We start from the raw sequence: 15,781 nt of genomic DNA, 5'->3' as shown, positions 1-15,781 counted from the left end.
TTTTTGTGCATGCTATATAGAAAAAGAATGCTTGTTTTGACGAACGTTTTCCTGTCACCAGCTCGTTCCGCTTATCATAATTGCTTTTAACTTGAAACTATAAATAATGCTGAAGAGAAATGTTTTATGTTCGTCGGCAAATTTTTTCCTAGGGGCTATTTCATGCTTGGCTTACGCGTCATGGATAAGGACAGGATGACAAACGCATTTCGGGTGTTTGCTTCTGCAGAAAATAGTCGTGCAATGCCAGAATTTCAAAGGAGTATTTTATCATGCTTTTAAACAAAAAATCTGATTTTTGGTTTTTTTTACTTTTTCAATCGAATACACATAATATTCAAAACAAAATTTGAAGGGGGCGAATTGGGCACAGATTGGGTCAAATATATGTTCGTAGAGGCTAGAAAACAGTTAGAAAAACAAAGCTTGCATGGTCCCTAACTATGCCCGAACTGGTCGTGATGGGACAGATGTCATTATGTTCGGTATTTTCCATCCACAAAACCAGGGGCAACGGCAGCGACCTCACTCTGGTAAGGGTATTTGGAGTTACTTTCCCCGAAATGATTGGTGACTTCCGGTTTAGAATCGTAGAAAAACATCAAGTTTGCGTGAATGATTATTTTAAGTTTTAAATCCGGAAGCACTTGTAGTTCGTTGTTGTCAATGTATTCCCTATCGTTATATTCCGTAGCGATGGGGCCAAATGGCTCAAACAGGGTGGTTTGAGACTACCCAGTGAGATTCCCCGAACTCCCCCGGAGACGTGTCTATCAGAATATTGATATTTGCTTTAAACTGTCCTACTGTATGTGTGATGTAATGATGTATGCTGTCACTGTCCTACTGTCTGTGTGATGTAATGATGTATGCTGTCACTGTCCTACTGTATGTGTGATGTAATGATGTATGCTGTCACTGTCCTACTGTATGTGTGATGTAATGATGTATGCTGTCACTGTCCTACTGTCTGTGTGATGTAATGATGTATGCTGTCACTGTCCTACTGTATGTGTGATGTAATGATGTATGCTGTCACTGTCCTACTGTATGTGTGATGTAATGATGTATGCTGTCACTGTCCTACTGTATGTGTGATGTAATGATGTATGCTGTCACTGTCCTACTGTATGTGTGATGTAATGATGTATGCTGTCACTGTCCCATGCAGGTAAGGACGACATATTCGGTGAGGAGGACGTCTTGCGAAAGGAGTCGGAGGGTGTGGGCAAGTCCATGTACTTCGTGAGGGCGCTGTCGTACTGCGACATCAACAAGATCGAGCTGCCCGACCTGAAAATAATCATGCAGCTCTACCCGGAGTTCGCCGAGCAGTTCCTCAACCGCTTCCAGGTCACCTTCAACCTCAAGAAGGTAGGAAACGTGGCTATCAGTAACCATAACTACAGTGGGGGTGGGGCTCTAAAGGTAAAGTCTGGTTGTCAGGGCTGCTTCAAGGTCACCTTCAACCTCAAGAAGGTAGTGTGAAGTAGGGTACAAAGTACCTCGCCGTAGCTGCGGGTTTTTGGTATAAAGACTTCGCGAAGTTTCACCAAGTCGACTTCGTGCTCAACTAAAGACGGGCTTCACCGAGTGCACGAAGCACAACAATCACCTTTGGAGGCCAGTCAAACAGGGTTGACAATTGTGGAGCTAATGTAATAGCCCTACAACCCCTGTCAGTGTAGGAGACGTGGCTAGCAGTTACCATGGCTATACAGGCATGAGAGTCTTCCTCCTATGGGGGTGTTCCTCTTGTTGAACCTCTCTAGGTGTTCATGTATAATATGGAAAGTCGAGCATGAGCATAATAAATTGATTTTGAAGCTGTAAGCAACACTCCTCGTGTTTGAAGCTGTAAGCAACACTCCTCATGTTTGAAGCTGTAAGCAACACTCCTCATGTTTGAAGCTGTAAGCAACACTCCTCATGTTTGAAGCTGTAAGCAACACTCCTCATGTTTGAAGCTGTAAGCAACACTCCTCATGTTTGAAGCTGTAAGCAACGCTCCTCATGTTTGAAGCTGTAAGCAACACTCCTCATGTTTGAAGCTGTAAGCAACACTCCTCATGTTTGAAGCTGTAAGCAACACTCCCCTTGTTTGAAGCTGTAAGCAACACTCCTCATGTTTGAAGCTGTAAGCAACACTCCTCATGTTTGAAGCTGTAAGCAACACTCCTCATGTTTGAAGCTGTAAGCAACACTCCTCATGTTTGAAGCTGTAAGCAACACTCCTCATGTTTGAAGCTGTAAGCAACACTCCTCATGTTTGAAGCTGGAAGCAACACTCCCCATGTTTGAAGCTGTAAGCAACACTCCTCATGTTTGAAGCTGTAAGCAACACTCCTCATGTTTGAAGCTGAAAGCAACACACCTCATGTTTGAAGCTGTAAGCAACACTCCTCATGTTTGAAGCTGTAAGCAACACTCCTCATGTTTGAATCATTTTCCCTTCTTCTCTTACATCAGGGTTAAGAAAAACGGATAACATTGTCGAAATGTTGTGTTATATCCGATTTGGCAAACATTATTTCCCCCTTTTTGGCGATTTCCTATGTTCATGTCTGGCTATAGTTTGGGCGGGGCACTGCTTGTAAGGCTTGTTTGGCAGGGCTTCTTCAAGGTCACCTTCAACCTCAAGAAGGTAGGAACATGGATATAAGTAACCATGGCTACAGTGGAGGTGGGGCACTACTGGTAAAGTCTAGTTGTCAGGGCTTCTCCAATGTCACCTTAACCTTGGCTAGAAGTAACAATAGCTACAGTGGGGTTCGGCACTACTGGTAAAGTCTGGTTGTAAGGGTTGTTTCAAGGTCACCTTAACCTTGGCTAGAAGTAACAATAGCTACAGTGGGGTTCGGCACTACTGGTAAAGTCTGGTTGTAAGGGTTGTTTCAAGGTCAGCTTAATCCTTAAGAAGGTAAACATGGCTGGAAGTAACCATGGCTCCAGTGGGAGCTGAGACACTACTGGTTAAGGCTGGTTGTCATGACTGCGTCAAGGTCACCTTCAACCAAATGAAGGTAGACATGGCTTGAAGAAATCATGGCTAGAGTGGGGGCAGTGACACCACTGGTAAAGGCTGGTTGTCAGGGCTTCTTCAAGGTCACCTTCAACCTTGAGAAGGTCAACATAGCTAGAAGTAACCATGGCGACATATATTCTTTTGGGACACCGGGAATGGACTCAAGAAGGCTTGTGTTTGGCCTTATTTGTGTGTGTTGGACGATTTGATGTGGACATCTTCAGAACTTTTGGTTGTGATGTGTGTAATTTGATGATTTGAACAGCCTTGGTTCGTACATAGTGCCTGCTGATATATTACGTGTTTTTGAGTGATTTGAAGTGCTGTGTTTTGTTCAGAACGTTTGGTTAAATCATTTGTTTGCATGCAGTCACCTGAGGTAAGAGTTCTTATTTTTGTTGTGATTTTTATTTGTTTATCTTTTAATCTGTGTGAAGTAGGGTTTGTTCGTTTTATTAGGGGTTGGGAAGTGGGCGGGGCTTTTATCTTCTTTTCATCGCCTTCATTGGCACCTTCAGTATCGGCATTACCATCATTATCATTATCGTCATTACCACCATCATCATTATCGTCATTACCACCATCATCAGTATCGTCATTACCACCATCATCATTATCGTCATTACCACCATCATCATTATCGTCATTACCACCATCATCATTATCGTCATTACCACCATCATCATTATCGTCATTACCACCATCATCATTATCGTCATAACCACCATCATCATTATCGTCATTACCACCATCATCATTATCGTCATTACCACCATCATCAGTATCGTTGTCGACGTCGTCAGCATCATCATTATTATTTTCTACAACATCATATTCATCAGTTTTTTCGTGTTCTTCTTTTTATCAAATATTCACAAGAACTGTGTTAGGGTTTTCTCTTGCTCTCTTTCTTTCCTACTATTTCTTTGTCTTTGTTTTTTTGGGTTTGTTTGTTCGGGGGGGGTGGGGGGGGGGGTCCTTACATTTCTGCAGTTGTTTATATTTTCTTCTTTAATTGTTTTGTTTTGTTTTGTTCTACTAATGTTTGGTGGTCACATTCTAATCGCAGACCTTCAGTGCACCATCCGTTTATCTATTTATTCTTCTGCTATGTTGCAACTTTGATGTGTGCACATTTACTTGGCAAAGTCTATTTTTAACACACACACACACACACACACACACACACACACAAACACACACATATCACAAACACACGCGTGTGATTTTCTGTTCACCATTTTCACTCGTGCACTTAATCCTATGGAAGTGATCAGCAGTGTCCAGTATGTATGCGTAACGAGTGTTATTTCTTTCTTTCTTTCACAAGCACTGATCGATCTTTTGCTTTTTTCATCTCTAGATTTGTATTTTGTTCCTTCTTTTGATAGCTTGCGTTTAATGTTGAATGTAGGCTTACAGGGAACGTTGGAATACAGATCAGAATAGGACAGTTTTGTTTCTGACAGACAATATTTTTACACAGACAATTCAAAATTTATCACGGGACTGGAACTGTCCTATGCAAAACTTGGGCACTATCTGTCCGTCTGTACGTCCGTCCGTCTGTCTGTCTGCCAAAGGTGTGAGTTCCTTCATACAGGGTGGTCCAAAAAAAAGCGCCCTATTTTCTTTTTGATCTCATTTTTGACTGCAAAGAGAGATTTAGAAAATGTCTTCACCAAACAATAGCAGAATGATGGCAAATTATGTCTTGCACATTTTGGTAGAAATTAGTCTGTCCTTAGCAGTTGATATTATAATAATATAATAATACTAATAATGACAGCTTATATAGCGCGAACCACAGTAAACTATGCTCTCCGCGCTTTACATATCAGCTATGAATAAAACCATACTATTTAAACACCAAATACACATACATTCTAACAAAATAACGAAACAATAAACTTACAGCAACACATTATCCACTTATTCTCTATCCAGCCTCCTCTTTCTTGGCGATAGGCTCATTTCACGACGCACTGACTTCCCTTGGCCACCTTATTCCCCTGGTCACAACCCACCCGACTACTTTCTGTGGGGGTACCCAGGACAGAATATACGGCAACAATTCCCCGACCCTGGCAGCTCTGTAGGACGACATCAGAAGGGAAATCAGGCGCATACAAGCTGATAGCTGACATGATTGGACGGGTCATGGACAATTTCAACGTTCGTGTTGCAGCAGTTCTTCTACGAAGAGGACCCTGGATAGAGCAGATTATCAACTACTAAGGACAAACCAATTTTAACCAAAATTGCAAGACATAATTTGCCATCATTCTGCTATTGTTTGGTGAAGACATTTTCAGAATGTCTCTTTGCAGTCAAAAATGAGATCAAAAAGAAAATAGGGCGGTTGTTTTGGACCACCCTGTAAATGAGAGAAACAGAGTGAGATAATTCAATGTGATTATGTACGTGTGTGTCTGTCTGTCCGCCTGTCTGTCTCTGGCCGTGTTTGTGTACTATATGGGAGTCTGTCTCTGAACATTCATGTTAAAAAACACATATATATGCATAGTTATCTTGGTATCGAAGTAATACGACCATACGCAGATCTGTAGACGTCCTTTTATAATCACATGCGTATACTTCCCGTGTGCTATTTTTGTTAATTTAAATTCTTTTTTCAGGAAAGTGAAATATTAATGTCTTTTGTGAAATAGCTTTTACGATGAGAAGTGCAGGGAAAAGATCTAGAAATGTTTTCACGTGTTTAACTAGTCAGTGTTTTTTGTTTGACAGGGAACTCTTTTACATCGGAAGGTGAAGCAGAAGATAGATGACGAGACTTTGAGATTCATACGCCAGCGCAGACCGCGCCTGCAATGCAAGAGACGTGGCACAGAGGACGGTACGTCATGTGTGTGACAGTGACGCCATAGTGACTGTTATGTGTGTGCCAGTGACGTCAACTGATTCCTTGTTAATGACTTCGCATGATGCGCTCTCTCTCTCTCTCTCTCTCTCTCTCTCTCTCTCTCTCTCTCTCTCTCTCTCTCTCTCTCTCTCTCTCTCTCTCTCTCTCTCTCTCTCTCTCTCTCTCTCTCTGTAAATATCAAGTCATGTCTGTCATTATCTTCTTTTAAAAGACAGCTCCGAAAGCACCTCTCCAACGACTACGTCGATGTACATTTTGTGCGAGTGAGTGTGAGGATGCGTGAATGAGAGAGTGTATTGTTTGCTTCCATTAACAAACACCATTTTTATACTTTTTCGTACATAATTGTGTTCCACTGACATTATGTTACAAATACCGTAAACTACCTTGTATACGTCCACTGCCCCTATGCACCAATTTGAACTAAAAGTTGGGGGTGGGCGTTTTCTTGGTACATGTACTTTACCCGTTGCAGTAGCGGTTCCTTTGCTAGATTAACGACTTTTCTGCAAGCAAACTACGAAGGAAATCGTGTTGCTTTATTGTCTACAAGATGAATACCCGCTTCGCCGGGTACGGCTTAGCCGGGAAGAAGTAGAGCCGAATACGACCCGGCTTTACGCCGGCTTCGCCGGCGCACCGCACGAAGAAAGGGAGATAAACGCGCAAAACACTGGAGAAGATAAGGAAGAGTAATACCCGGCTTCGCCGGGACAGTGACCTTCTAAAAAAAGTAACGGGAATATGGATTGACCGTTGTCGACAGTGACCTTCTAAAAATAGTAACGGGAATATGGATTGACGCCACACGAAGGAAGGGAGATAAACGCAAAACACTGGAGAAGATAAGGAAGAGTTACTGGGAATGGATCTGGGAAGATGAACAGAAAAACCGAAATCGGTTCAGCGCTGCGCGCTGAGAGCACGTGTTGAAAATTCCCATCGACCAGGTTGTGTCCAGGGTCTACCTGAATATGCCCACCAAATTTGAAGCAGATCCATCGAGAACTTTGGCCGTGCATCGCGAACACACACACACACAGACAGACACAAGCCGTATATATATATAGATTAACAAGTTAATAACTCCAAAAGATAATGATCAAAAATGGGGGGTGGTTCACTAGGTACTGAACCTTGTGCGCAGCATGTGACCAAACGTAGGGGGTGGGCGTTTACTAGGTACTGAACCTTGTGCGCAGCATGTGACCAAAAGTAGGGGGTGGGCGTTTACTAGGTACTGAACCTTGTGCGCAGCATGTGACCAAAAGTAGGGGGTGGGCGTTCACTAGGTACTGAACCTTGTGCGCAGCATGTGACCAAAAGTAGGGGGTGGGCGTTTACTAGGTACTGAACCTTGTGCGCAGCATGTGACCAAAAGTAGGGGGTGGGCGTTTACTAGGTACTGAACCTTGTGCGCAGCATGTGACCAAACGTAGGGGGTGGGCGTTTACTCGATACTGGGCATATACAAGGTATAGTTTACGGTAAATGTCATCTTTTTCTGAAATGGTGTGCCATTGTATTCATTCAAATTCTGTCTTATTTTATGATTTTGATGGTTTGTTTTATTATTGCCCTTTAGGATTTTTGTTTTCTTGTTGAATGTTGAATTGTTTAAGATTGCTTGTTGATGACGTTTTTGTTTGTTTGTTTGTTTGTTTGTTTGTATCCAAGTGTTTGTGTGTGTTGTGTGTGTGTATGTGTGTTTTATTCTTCATTCCTTCGTCGTTTCATGTGTGTATTGTGGTAGGGACTAGTAGTAAGAACGTACCATATGGACCTAATGCTATTATCATCCGTAATAGACTTTTCGAGTTCGAGCTCTCTCTCTCTCTCTCTCTCTCTCTCTCTCTCTCTCTCTCTCTCTCTCTCTCTCTCTCTCTCTCTCTCTCTCTCTCTCTCCCTCTCTCTCTCTCTCTCACACACACACACACACACACACACACACACAAAACACACACACATACACGAAACACACACACGTTGCCCCGTCATGACGATTGATGACGTATGTTTACCAACAGCGGGTTTACGTCACCGTCGCATGGGGAGCGGGGAGGGCAGTAAGGGGGCCCGTGACATCAGAGAGGAGGAAGATGAGGAGGACAGGGTGGGAATCCTCGAGTTCTCGCCTGAAGCCGCCACTGAGGAGGTGACAGAGGAGGACTTTCAGAAAGGTCTGTCTGTCTGGCTGGCTGGCTGGCTGACTGGCTGTCTGTCTGAATGCCCGCCTGTCTGTCTGTCTGTCTGTCTGTTTGCCTGCCTGTCCGTGCGTCCGCCTGCCTGTGTGTGTGTCTGTCTATCTGTCTGTCTGTCAGTTTGTCTGTCTGTCTATCTGTCTGTCTGTCAGTTTGTCTGTCTGTCTGTCTGTCTTTCTGCCTGCCTGTTTGTAATGGGTGGGGTGGGGCTAAACGTCAAGTCCCTTAGCTTTCAAGCTATCTTACCTGTGTGCTGACTCTGTAGCCGTTCTATCCACAGACGCCCAGGAGAGGAAGGCCAGCGCAGATCACAAAGGCAAGCGAGACAAGAGCAAGGAAGGGAGGAAACTCCTGCCCAAGACCCAGACGCTGCCAGTCAAGAAAGACAACACTGCAGACAGCCTGACGGCGCACCCCGGGTTGTCTCCCATCGCGTCTAGCGGCACCACCTACACCCCAAAGTCGTCGTCCAGCACGGGCCATCTGTGGAAGTTCCCTGCAGAGTACGAGATCCGACAGCACCCCGAGAAAGGCAGCATCACCTCGCTGTCAGATCTCGACAACCGCCTCGAGAGTCTGCATGAGTAAGTGGGTTTTTTTTTGTGGGGGGTGTTGGAGTTGTTGTTTTTGTGTGGGGGGGGGGGGTGTTGGGGTTGTTGTTTTTGTGTGTGGGGGGGGGGGTGTTGGGGTTGTTGCTTGTTCTGCTCATTGGTGTGACATTTACTGGACTTCTACAAATATTGACTGACACTGAACATATACCAGTGTCAAAGACTAATGAAAAGATGCTCAAGATATGTAAGTAAACATTCTAATTTACAGATGAAACCGTTCGCTGCTCAAAGTGCCTTGCAAATATAGATTTGAAAAGGATCAGCCAAAGGATTATTAACAAAAAAAGACGTACAAAATGTTCACAGTTTACACCTTCCCGTGGATATGATGGAATGTGTGTCCAAAATCTCTTTTGCCGGTGGAAATTGTACGTACGTTTATTTGAACATTCAGGTCCACAATTTTCCCGTTAGAAAGAAAGTTTACCGTGGAATTACCCTGTTACATGAGAACGCTGTTGTACTGTAAAATCTTCACGTTTCAAGTAGGTCTGATGTTACTATCTATCTTCAAATGCCACATGTTTGTGTGAGCCACGAGAACTTCAACTTTTCTCTTTTCTTCCAGACGAATGCAGAAGTTTGAAAGCGATCTCTTCAACACAGTAGACTCCATCCTTAGTATTCTCGGACATAAGCCCAAAGTCACGCGAGAATCCATGGAAATCGGCCCGCTGCCTAGCAACATGGGAGACAAGTCCGTCCGACCCAAAGATCCAAAACTCCACAAGTCGCCCAGCGAGACAGACAGCACGCTGAAAAGCTCGTGAGTGTCAAGCCGTCAAAATCGTTGTCCGTAGCGAGTCCCAGTGTTCTGCTGCTTCTGAACGTCTGTTGCTGGGCTGAGGTCCATATCCGTGTCCAGGTTTTTTATTCTTGTATTCTTGGAATTCCAGGTATACGAATGGGAGGCTAAGCTAGCTCCCTTGTGTCATGGGGTGTTCCCCTTGTCGTCTTTGAGAGTGAAGTTGTGAAGTCTGAAAACTTCGTGTCTGTATTCTATAACTTTGTTTGTCTGTCAAAGTTAACACTGTTAATCTGATTGTTGACCAAAAGATGACTGTATTTTGAACGAATAGACATTAAGACGGTAACATACTCAATAGCTGGCCATTGTTTGAAGTAATCTCAACCAAAGACAACGAGCGTGGAAGAAGCAAAGAAATAATCATTTAAACAAATATAACAAAGTACTCGTGTGCAGGTTGTATTTTCTTACATGATAGCAGTACACGTATAATTGTCTGCCAAATGTGTATATTTATTGATTACATTTGCTTAAAATATGTGTGAGGTATTCTGCAGAAGAACATTGCTGTTACGAGGATGGTGTTGGTTCGTGAAGTGCGTTGTACCCCGTGGGGGATAAACCAACAACACCCTGGTTAAAATCAAATGTACATGTAACGCTGTAACTGTTGCTGTTGTGTTGAGCTTCTTGTTCTCAATGCTTCCCGTCCTTCACAGTCTGTTCTGGGGGGGGGGGGGGGTGAGTGGGGGGGGGGGAGTGGGGGGTGAAGAACACCATGAGAATCCTTAAAGGACATGTCACATACTGTTAAACCAGGCCAGCCAGACCAGGAATGACGAGTAGGTTTTATTAACGAGCGGCAAAACATGACAGCGCTTACTTTCCACTTATCTTTGCAAAGCTAACTGTGCAAAGCCAAAGATCATCGGGTGGAGCGGGTAGCAGGGATGTATGGAGGGGAGAGAATAAACGGGGTGGAGCGGGTAGCAGGGATGTATGGAGGGGAGAGAATAAACGGGGTGGAGCGGGTAGCAGGGATGTATGGAGGGGAGAGAATAAACGGGGTGGAGCGGGTAGCAGGGATGTATGGAGGGGAGAGAATAAACGGGGTGGAGCGGGTAGCAGGGATGTATGGAGGGGAGAGAATAAACGGGGTGGAGCGGGTAGCAGGGATGTATGGAGGGGAGAGAATAAACGGGGTGGAGCGGGTAGCAGGGATGTATGGAGGGGAGAGAATAAACGGGGTGGAGCGGGTAGCAGGGATGTATGGAGGGGAGAGAATAAACGGGGTGGAGAGAATGCGTTTGGGGTCCTAGCATATAACCACGTCATGTCCGAAATAGACACTAGTTGTGGGGACAGAAAGACCAAGTTAGCATAGCAGCGTTTGGGGCTAGGCAGAAGGGGGTGGGGGTAGGATCCAGAAGTAACACGGTATGGATAATAAGTGGGCGCAAAGGGGATGGGTGGGGGGAATTTATATTGCATTAGTTGTAACTGTGCAATGTGCTGTCTTGTGTGTACACGTGTAATGCTGCCATCTGCTGCTGAACTGTGACCTGCGTTTCTTAGACATCGATATCAACGTTAGTTTGCTACATGTTAGAACACTGTACACAGCACAACTATATGAGCACAAATGTGTAACATGCATGAGCACTGTTCATGGGGATAACTATGAACAAAGGGGTGTTACATGTATGGACACTGTACACAAAAATAACGATGAACATAAGTGTCCCAGATGTATGAACACTACATTGGTATAACTATAGAAAACGTATTGGTACTGCACATGAAAATGACTATGAACACAAGTTTGTTTTCAGGTACGGACATGTATGGACATTATACCCCGACATAACTATGAACACAAGTTTGTTTTCAGGTACGGACATGTATGGACATTATACCCCGACATAACTATGAACACAAGTGTGTTGCATGTTACGTATGAAGACCACTTGGGTATAACTATGAACACAAAATTTAATGAGTAACAAGAATGAACATCATTCACGAGCATAATAACACTAAACATAAGATACTCGATACTGGGCGTATACACTATGATATGAACACTGTTCACGGGCGGTAGTATGAACACCAGAGTGTTGCATGTAGGAACACTGTACATGGGTATAACTATGAAAAGTACTGTTTTACATGTATGGGCAGTACACACTGACATAACCGTAAGAACAGAAGTATGTTACGTGTATGAACACTGTACACGAGTATAACTATAAACATAAGTATGTTACGTGTATGAACACTGTAAACGGACATAACTATGAACACAAGAGTGTTACATGTATGAACAGTACACACGGACATAACGGTGTTCTATATGTACGGGCAAACGTTAATTTGTATAAGTAAGCGTTCTGCAGATGTGAACTATGCACGCATTAACGGGAGAACAGTCATGCCTGGGTGGGCTTTCCGAAGACACTGGCCGAAACAATAATACATGTACAAGTATTCTGAAAGCACACTGGAACATTTATGTATATAGTTGAGCTGGATGAATTCAAAAATATAGTGTAGTCTAGGCCGTCCCTATTTATGTGAGGTGAACAATATTGGTATGTATACACCAATCATGTGTAATGCGATTAGTCAATGTAGTTATCACCTTTAACCGCATTTGTGTTTTAATACTGCCTGTAAGTCATGCTGTGTCAGTAGTAGGTCTGTGTTCCAAACCTGTTGTGTTTTATGCTGATAATCTTTCTTTGCTTGAAAAAAATATATATATATAACACATAATGAAACGTCAGGATTTTGATTCATGGTATGTATCCAAGTGAAGGCTGTTCTTATCCCAGGACGGCCATGTTGGTTCAGTGGGGATTTACGAACAGGTTGACCCTGTAAAGAAAGAGTTAAGCTTGAGACAGGTGCGTGCAACGCCATGTTGAAGAAGTAATTGGTGACGTTTTGGTCACGGGACTGTGCTTTGCGCGACTCCAACCACAAAAAGTTCATCTGCTAAACAGCACGTGGCTTTTAGCATTTAAAAACTGCTGAAACATGTTCATCTTTCAGGAGCATGGAAACAAATCAGAATTCTTTTTGGATGTTTATTTTCATGAAACAAGACTTTGTCTCTTTCTCTCATTTTTCTTTGGTCAACGTACATTAATACAGGTACAATGCGTTCAGTTTCATTCTGTGAGTTCGACTGAGCTTGACTAAATGTTGTATTTTCGCCTTACGCGACTTGTTTCCTTTATTGCGGTACTTGTCAGTTCTACAGTGACGTCACCAATGTACAATGTAGTAAATCTTGGGCAGCTCCTACATCGTTCAGTTTTTATAATCAAACTTTCCGTTGGTCGATCGTTTTCGTCTTCTTTTTTTTTTCCATTTCTGTGTTCGCTTTGTTTTTTCGTTTTTTTTTTTTTTTTTGCTTGTTTTTTTTTTATACGGTTTTTGTTTCGTTTTTTTCTCTCCATCGCGTGTTGTGTTATGCATAGTTATAAGTGCTGTGATGTGTTCATGTTGATGTCGTGTGTTTCGTTCTTGTGATTAGTCGACATCGAAGAGACCAGTGTGTTGAATCTGTGATACTGAACTCCGGCAATAAAGTTTTATAGGTAAATGTTCCTCTTGTGTTTGTGTCTACCAACGTGTGTGCGTGTGTGTGTGTGTGCGTGTGTGCGTGCGTGCGTGCATGAAGAATTAGTATTGTGTTATATCTTATCTCTCTCTCTCTCTCTCTCTCTCTCTCTCTCTCTCTCTCTCTCTCTCTCTCTCTCTCTCTCTCTCTGATGATGCTGTCTCGTCAAGGTCGTCATGTTTGCAAAGACATCGGTGTCACTGACGTCACAAATGACGTTCATCATCACGACGTCATTGAGGTGCAAGCTACAGTGTTGGTCACAATGACGATGTTCTGAAATAACTCTGTCGGGTTTGTTTGGATTGTGAAAGAGTGAGTACTCTTGGTTTTATTAAGGCAAACTTTCCCTTCTGACATTATGGGCCAGTCACTAGCAAGGGATGTGTCTGAAACATGTGACATTATGGGCCAGTCACTAGCAAGGGATGTGTCTGACACACAATGACAAGGAGCACATGTGGAAAGTTTGCCTGTTAGGGTACCGCTGTTTTGAGAAATCACCCCCCTCCTATTTGTCCCATTCCCTCAGTATCTACGAGCCATCCCGTTCTCTCAGATCCTCCTCTGAAAAACTCCTTCGCATCCCCAAAACCAGGACCAAGACCTTTGGTGAAAGAACCTTTAGGTACCAGATTCCGACCGTCTGGAACTCGCTTCCAAGTTCTATCCGTGATTCCAGCAGCCTTTCCTCCTTCAAAACCCAACTCAAAACATACCTGTTTCGTAAAGCCTTTGCTTAGCCTGAGTAGACTCTCCACAACTCTATTCTGTTTTGGAACTCTCTACCCTGTATGTGCTTTATGGTCTCTTTGTCAATGGTATCTTTGTGTGTGCGCGTGCGTGCGTGTGTGTGTGTGTGTGTGTGTGCGTGTGTGTGTGTGTGTGTGTACTTTTAACATTGTACGCTAAGTTTTGCTTAGTGCTTGGGTTCTTGGTGTTATGTCTCAGTTAAATGTATGCTTTGTATGCTTGTTGATTTGTGTCACGATCGGGTGACAGAGACCAAGAAAGCGTCACTCAGTGGAGTGCCTGTTCTGGGTCAATGTATGATAGAAAGCGCCTGTGCGTGATATTGGACACAGCAGAGTTTTTGCTGACAGTGCTCCCGAGCACGGATGTTTTGAAACGCACGAGCTTCACAGTGCAGGTTTCTGCTGTCATAGGGCTGACGGTTTTTTTCGCTGACAGCGCGCACGGGATTTTCAGGGATTGAGTTTCTCGTGTCTTTTTCCTGCTTGGGGAGGCAAAACTGTGTATAGCTGGACTGGTTTGGTGACAAGGTGAGTCACGTGTATTTGGCTAGGTGGTCTGTCAGAGACTCAAGGACGACACACTTGACACCCAGCGGCAGAAGGGGAAGGACCTAACACACAGTTACCAGAGTATGATGGTTTTTCACCGAGTATCATATTCGGCACTCTAGGGGAACTTCCACAAGTTATTCCTTTCCTCTGCCACGTATTTTGCTGAGGACAAGTCGTCACATTTCCTTCGTCGGCGATGGCTTTCGCATAAGGATTCGACAAGGGGTTCTGGACGTTTTGGGTCACTGTTGACGAACAGAGACTGTTCCAGGGAGGAGGCGGACTTTGCTTCCATTGAGAGTTACAATCATAGGCTTTTGAGGTAATAAATCATTATTTAACGCTGTTGATGAGTCTGTGTTGTGGAATGAAATACTCTCTGTTGTTCTTTCCAGGTTAGCGCATAATTTACTCTCTGTGACGCTAAAATACTAATCTGTATATGGTTTTTGCAGATAGGGAGAGAAGGACGGAAAATGGCTGTTTTGTTGTTGTAAAAAGTCAGTTTTGTGCAGGCCCACGTGCTCGATGAGATATTTAAAGATGACATGTTTTAAGGTGGTGGGTGAGGGGTAGCTGACATGTTTAGTGCACCGATGCTTTCTGTTTGCAGCCTTCCTTCGTTCGTTCGTTTCGTTCGTTCGTTACGTTCCCGTAACATCGGCACGGCTGACTCTGGCGGGAACTGTTGAGGCTACGCTAACCAGGAGACCGGCTAACCAGGAGACCGGCTAACCAGCGGACCGGCTAACCAGCGAACCGGCTAACCAGCGGACCGGCTAACCAGCGAACCGACTAACCAGCATACCGGCTAAGCAGCAGCAGCAGAGATAAAGCTAAGTGCACCATGTCGTACGCACCCCGTTGACCACCGTTGTCTTTTCGTATCTATGATTTCATTGGAGTAGTGACAACGTGGGGTGTGGACACCTGCACGAACTAGAGCTTTTCGAACAGAACATTCTCATTTAACTATATTTACACGGGTTCAGCGTGTTCCTATAATTTTCTACATACTACTGGCATTTTGTCAGTGAACACTGGTTTTTTACGTGTTGAGAACGTAAAAGGAACATATTTTGAGTGAAGGCTCGAGGGAGGTGGAGAGTTTATACATAAACAGGCGTCTGAAACTTATACTTTTGTTGACTCTATTTAATTGTATGCCTGCGAGAGTGGATCGTGGTGTGGTTAGTTAATTAGTAGTAATTAACCGGTTCATAATCACCTTGAGTGATATATTGAAACGTGACACATGGGGGCCAAGCCGGGATTTACTCAGTTAATTTCCAACTGATAAAGACCCACCAATTAAGGATAACTAAGAGCAGATAATCTCGTCAGTGCTCGACTTATTTTCTGCTTGGTGCT

General features: G+C 43.8%; 1 protein-coding gene across 1 annotated transcript in view; it reads left to right on the top strand.

The window, feature by feature from the left end:
• Positions 1 to 10,188, top strand: part of LOC138967682 (voltage-gated inwardly rectifying potassium channel KCNH7-like) — a 51,534-nt gene extending 41,346 nt beyond the window's left edge. The window contains exons 10-14 of the mRNA XM_070340323.1: positions 1,172 to 1,374; positions 5,777 to 5,885; positions 7,940 to 8,092; positions 8,394 to 8,697; positions 9,296 to 10,188. Coding sequence (XP_070196424.1) covers positions 1,172 to 1,374; positions 5,777 to 5,885; positions 7,940 to 8,092; positions 8,394 to 8,697; positions 9,296 to 9,497 — 971 coding nt within the window. The 3' untranslated portion in view covers positions 9,498 to 10,188. The remainder of the gene's footprint in view (positions 1 to 1,171; positions 1,375 to 5,776; positions 5,886 to 7,939; positions 8,093 to 8,393; positions 8,698 to 9,295) is intronic.
• Positions 10,189 to 15,781: the final 5,593 nt, after the last annotated feature.

Source organism: Littorina saxatilis, linkage group LG5 (genome assembly GCF_037325665.1).
Source record: "Littorina saxatilis isolate snail1 linkage group LG5, US_GU_Lsax_2.0, whole genome shotgun sequence".
Lineage (NCBI taxonomy): Eukaryota > Metazoa > Mollusca > Gastropoda > Littorinimorpha > Littorinidae > Littorina > Littorina saxatilis.
This window is presented reverse-complemented; position numbering and strand designations above follow the sequence as displayed.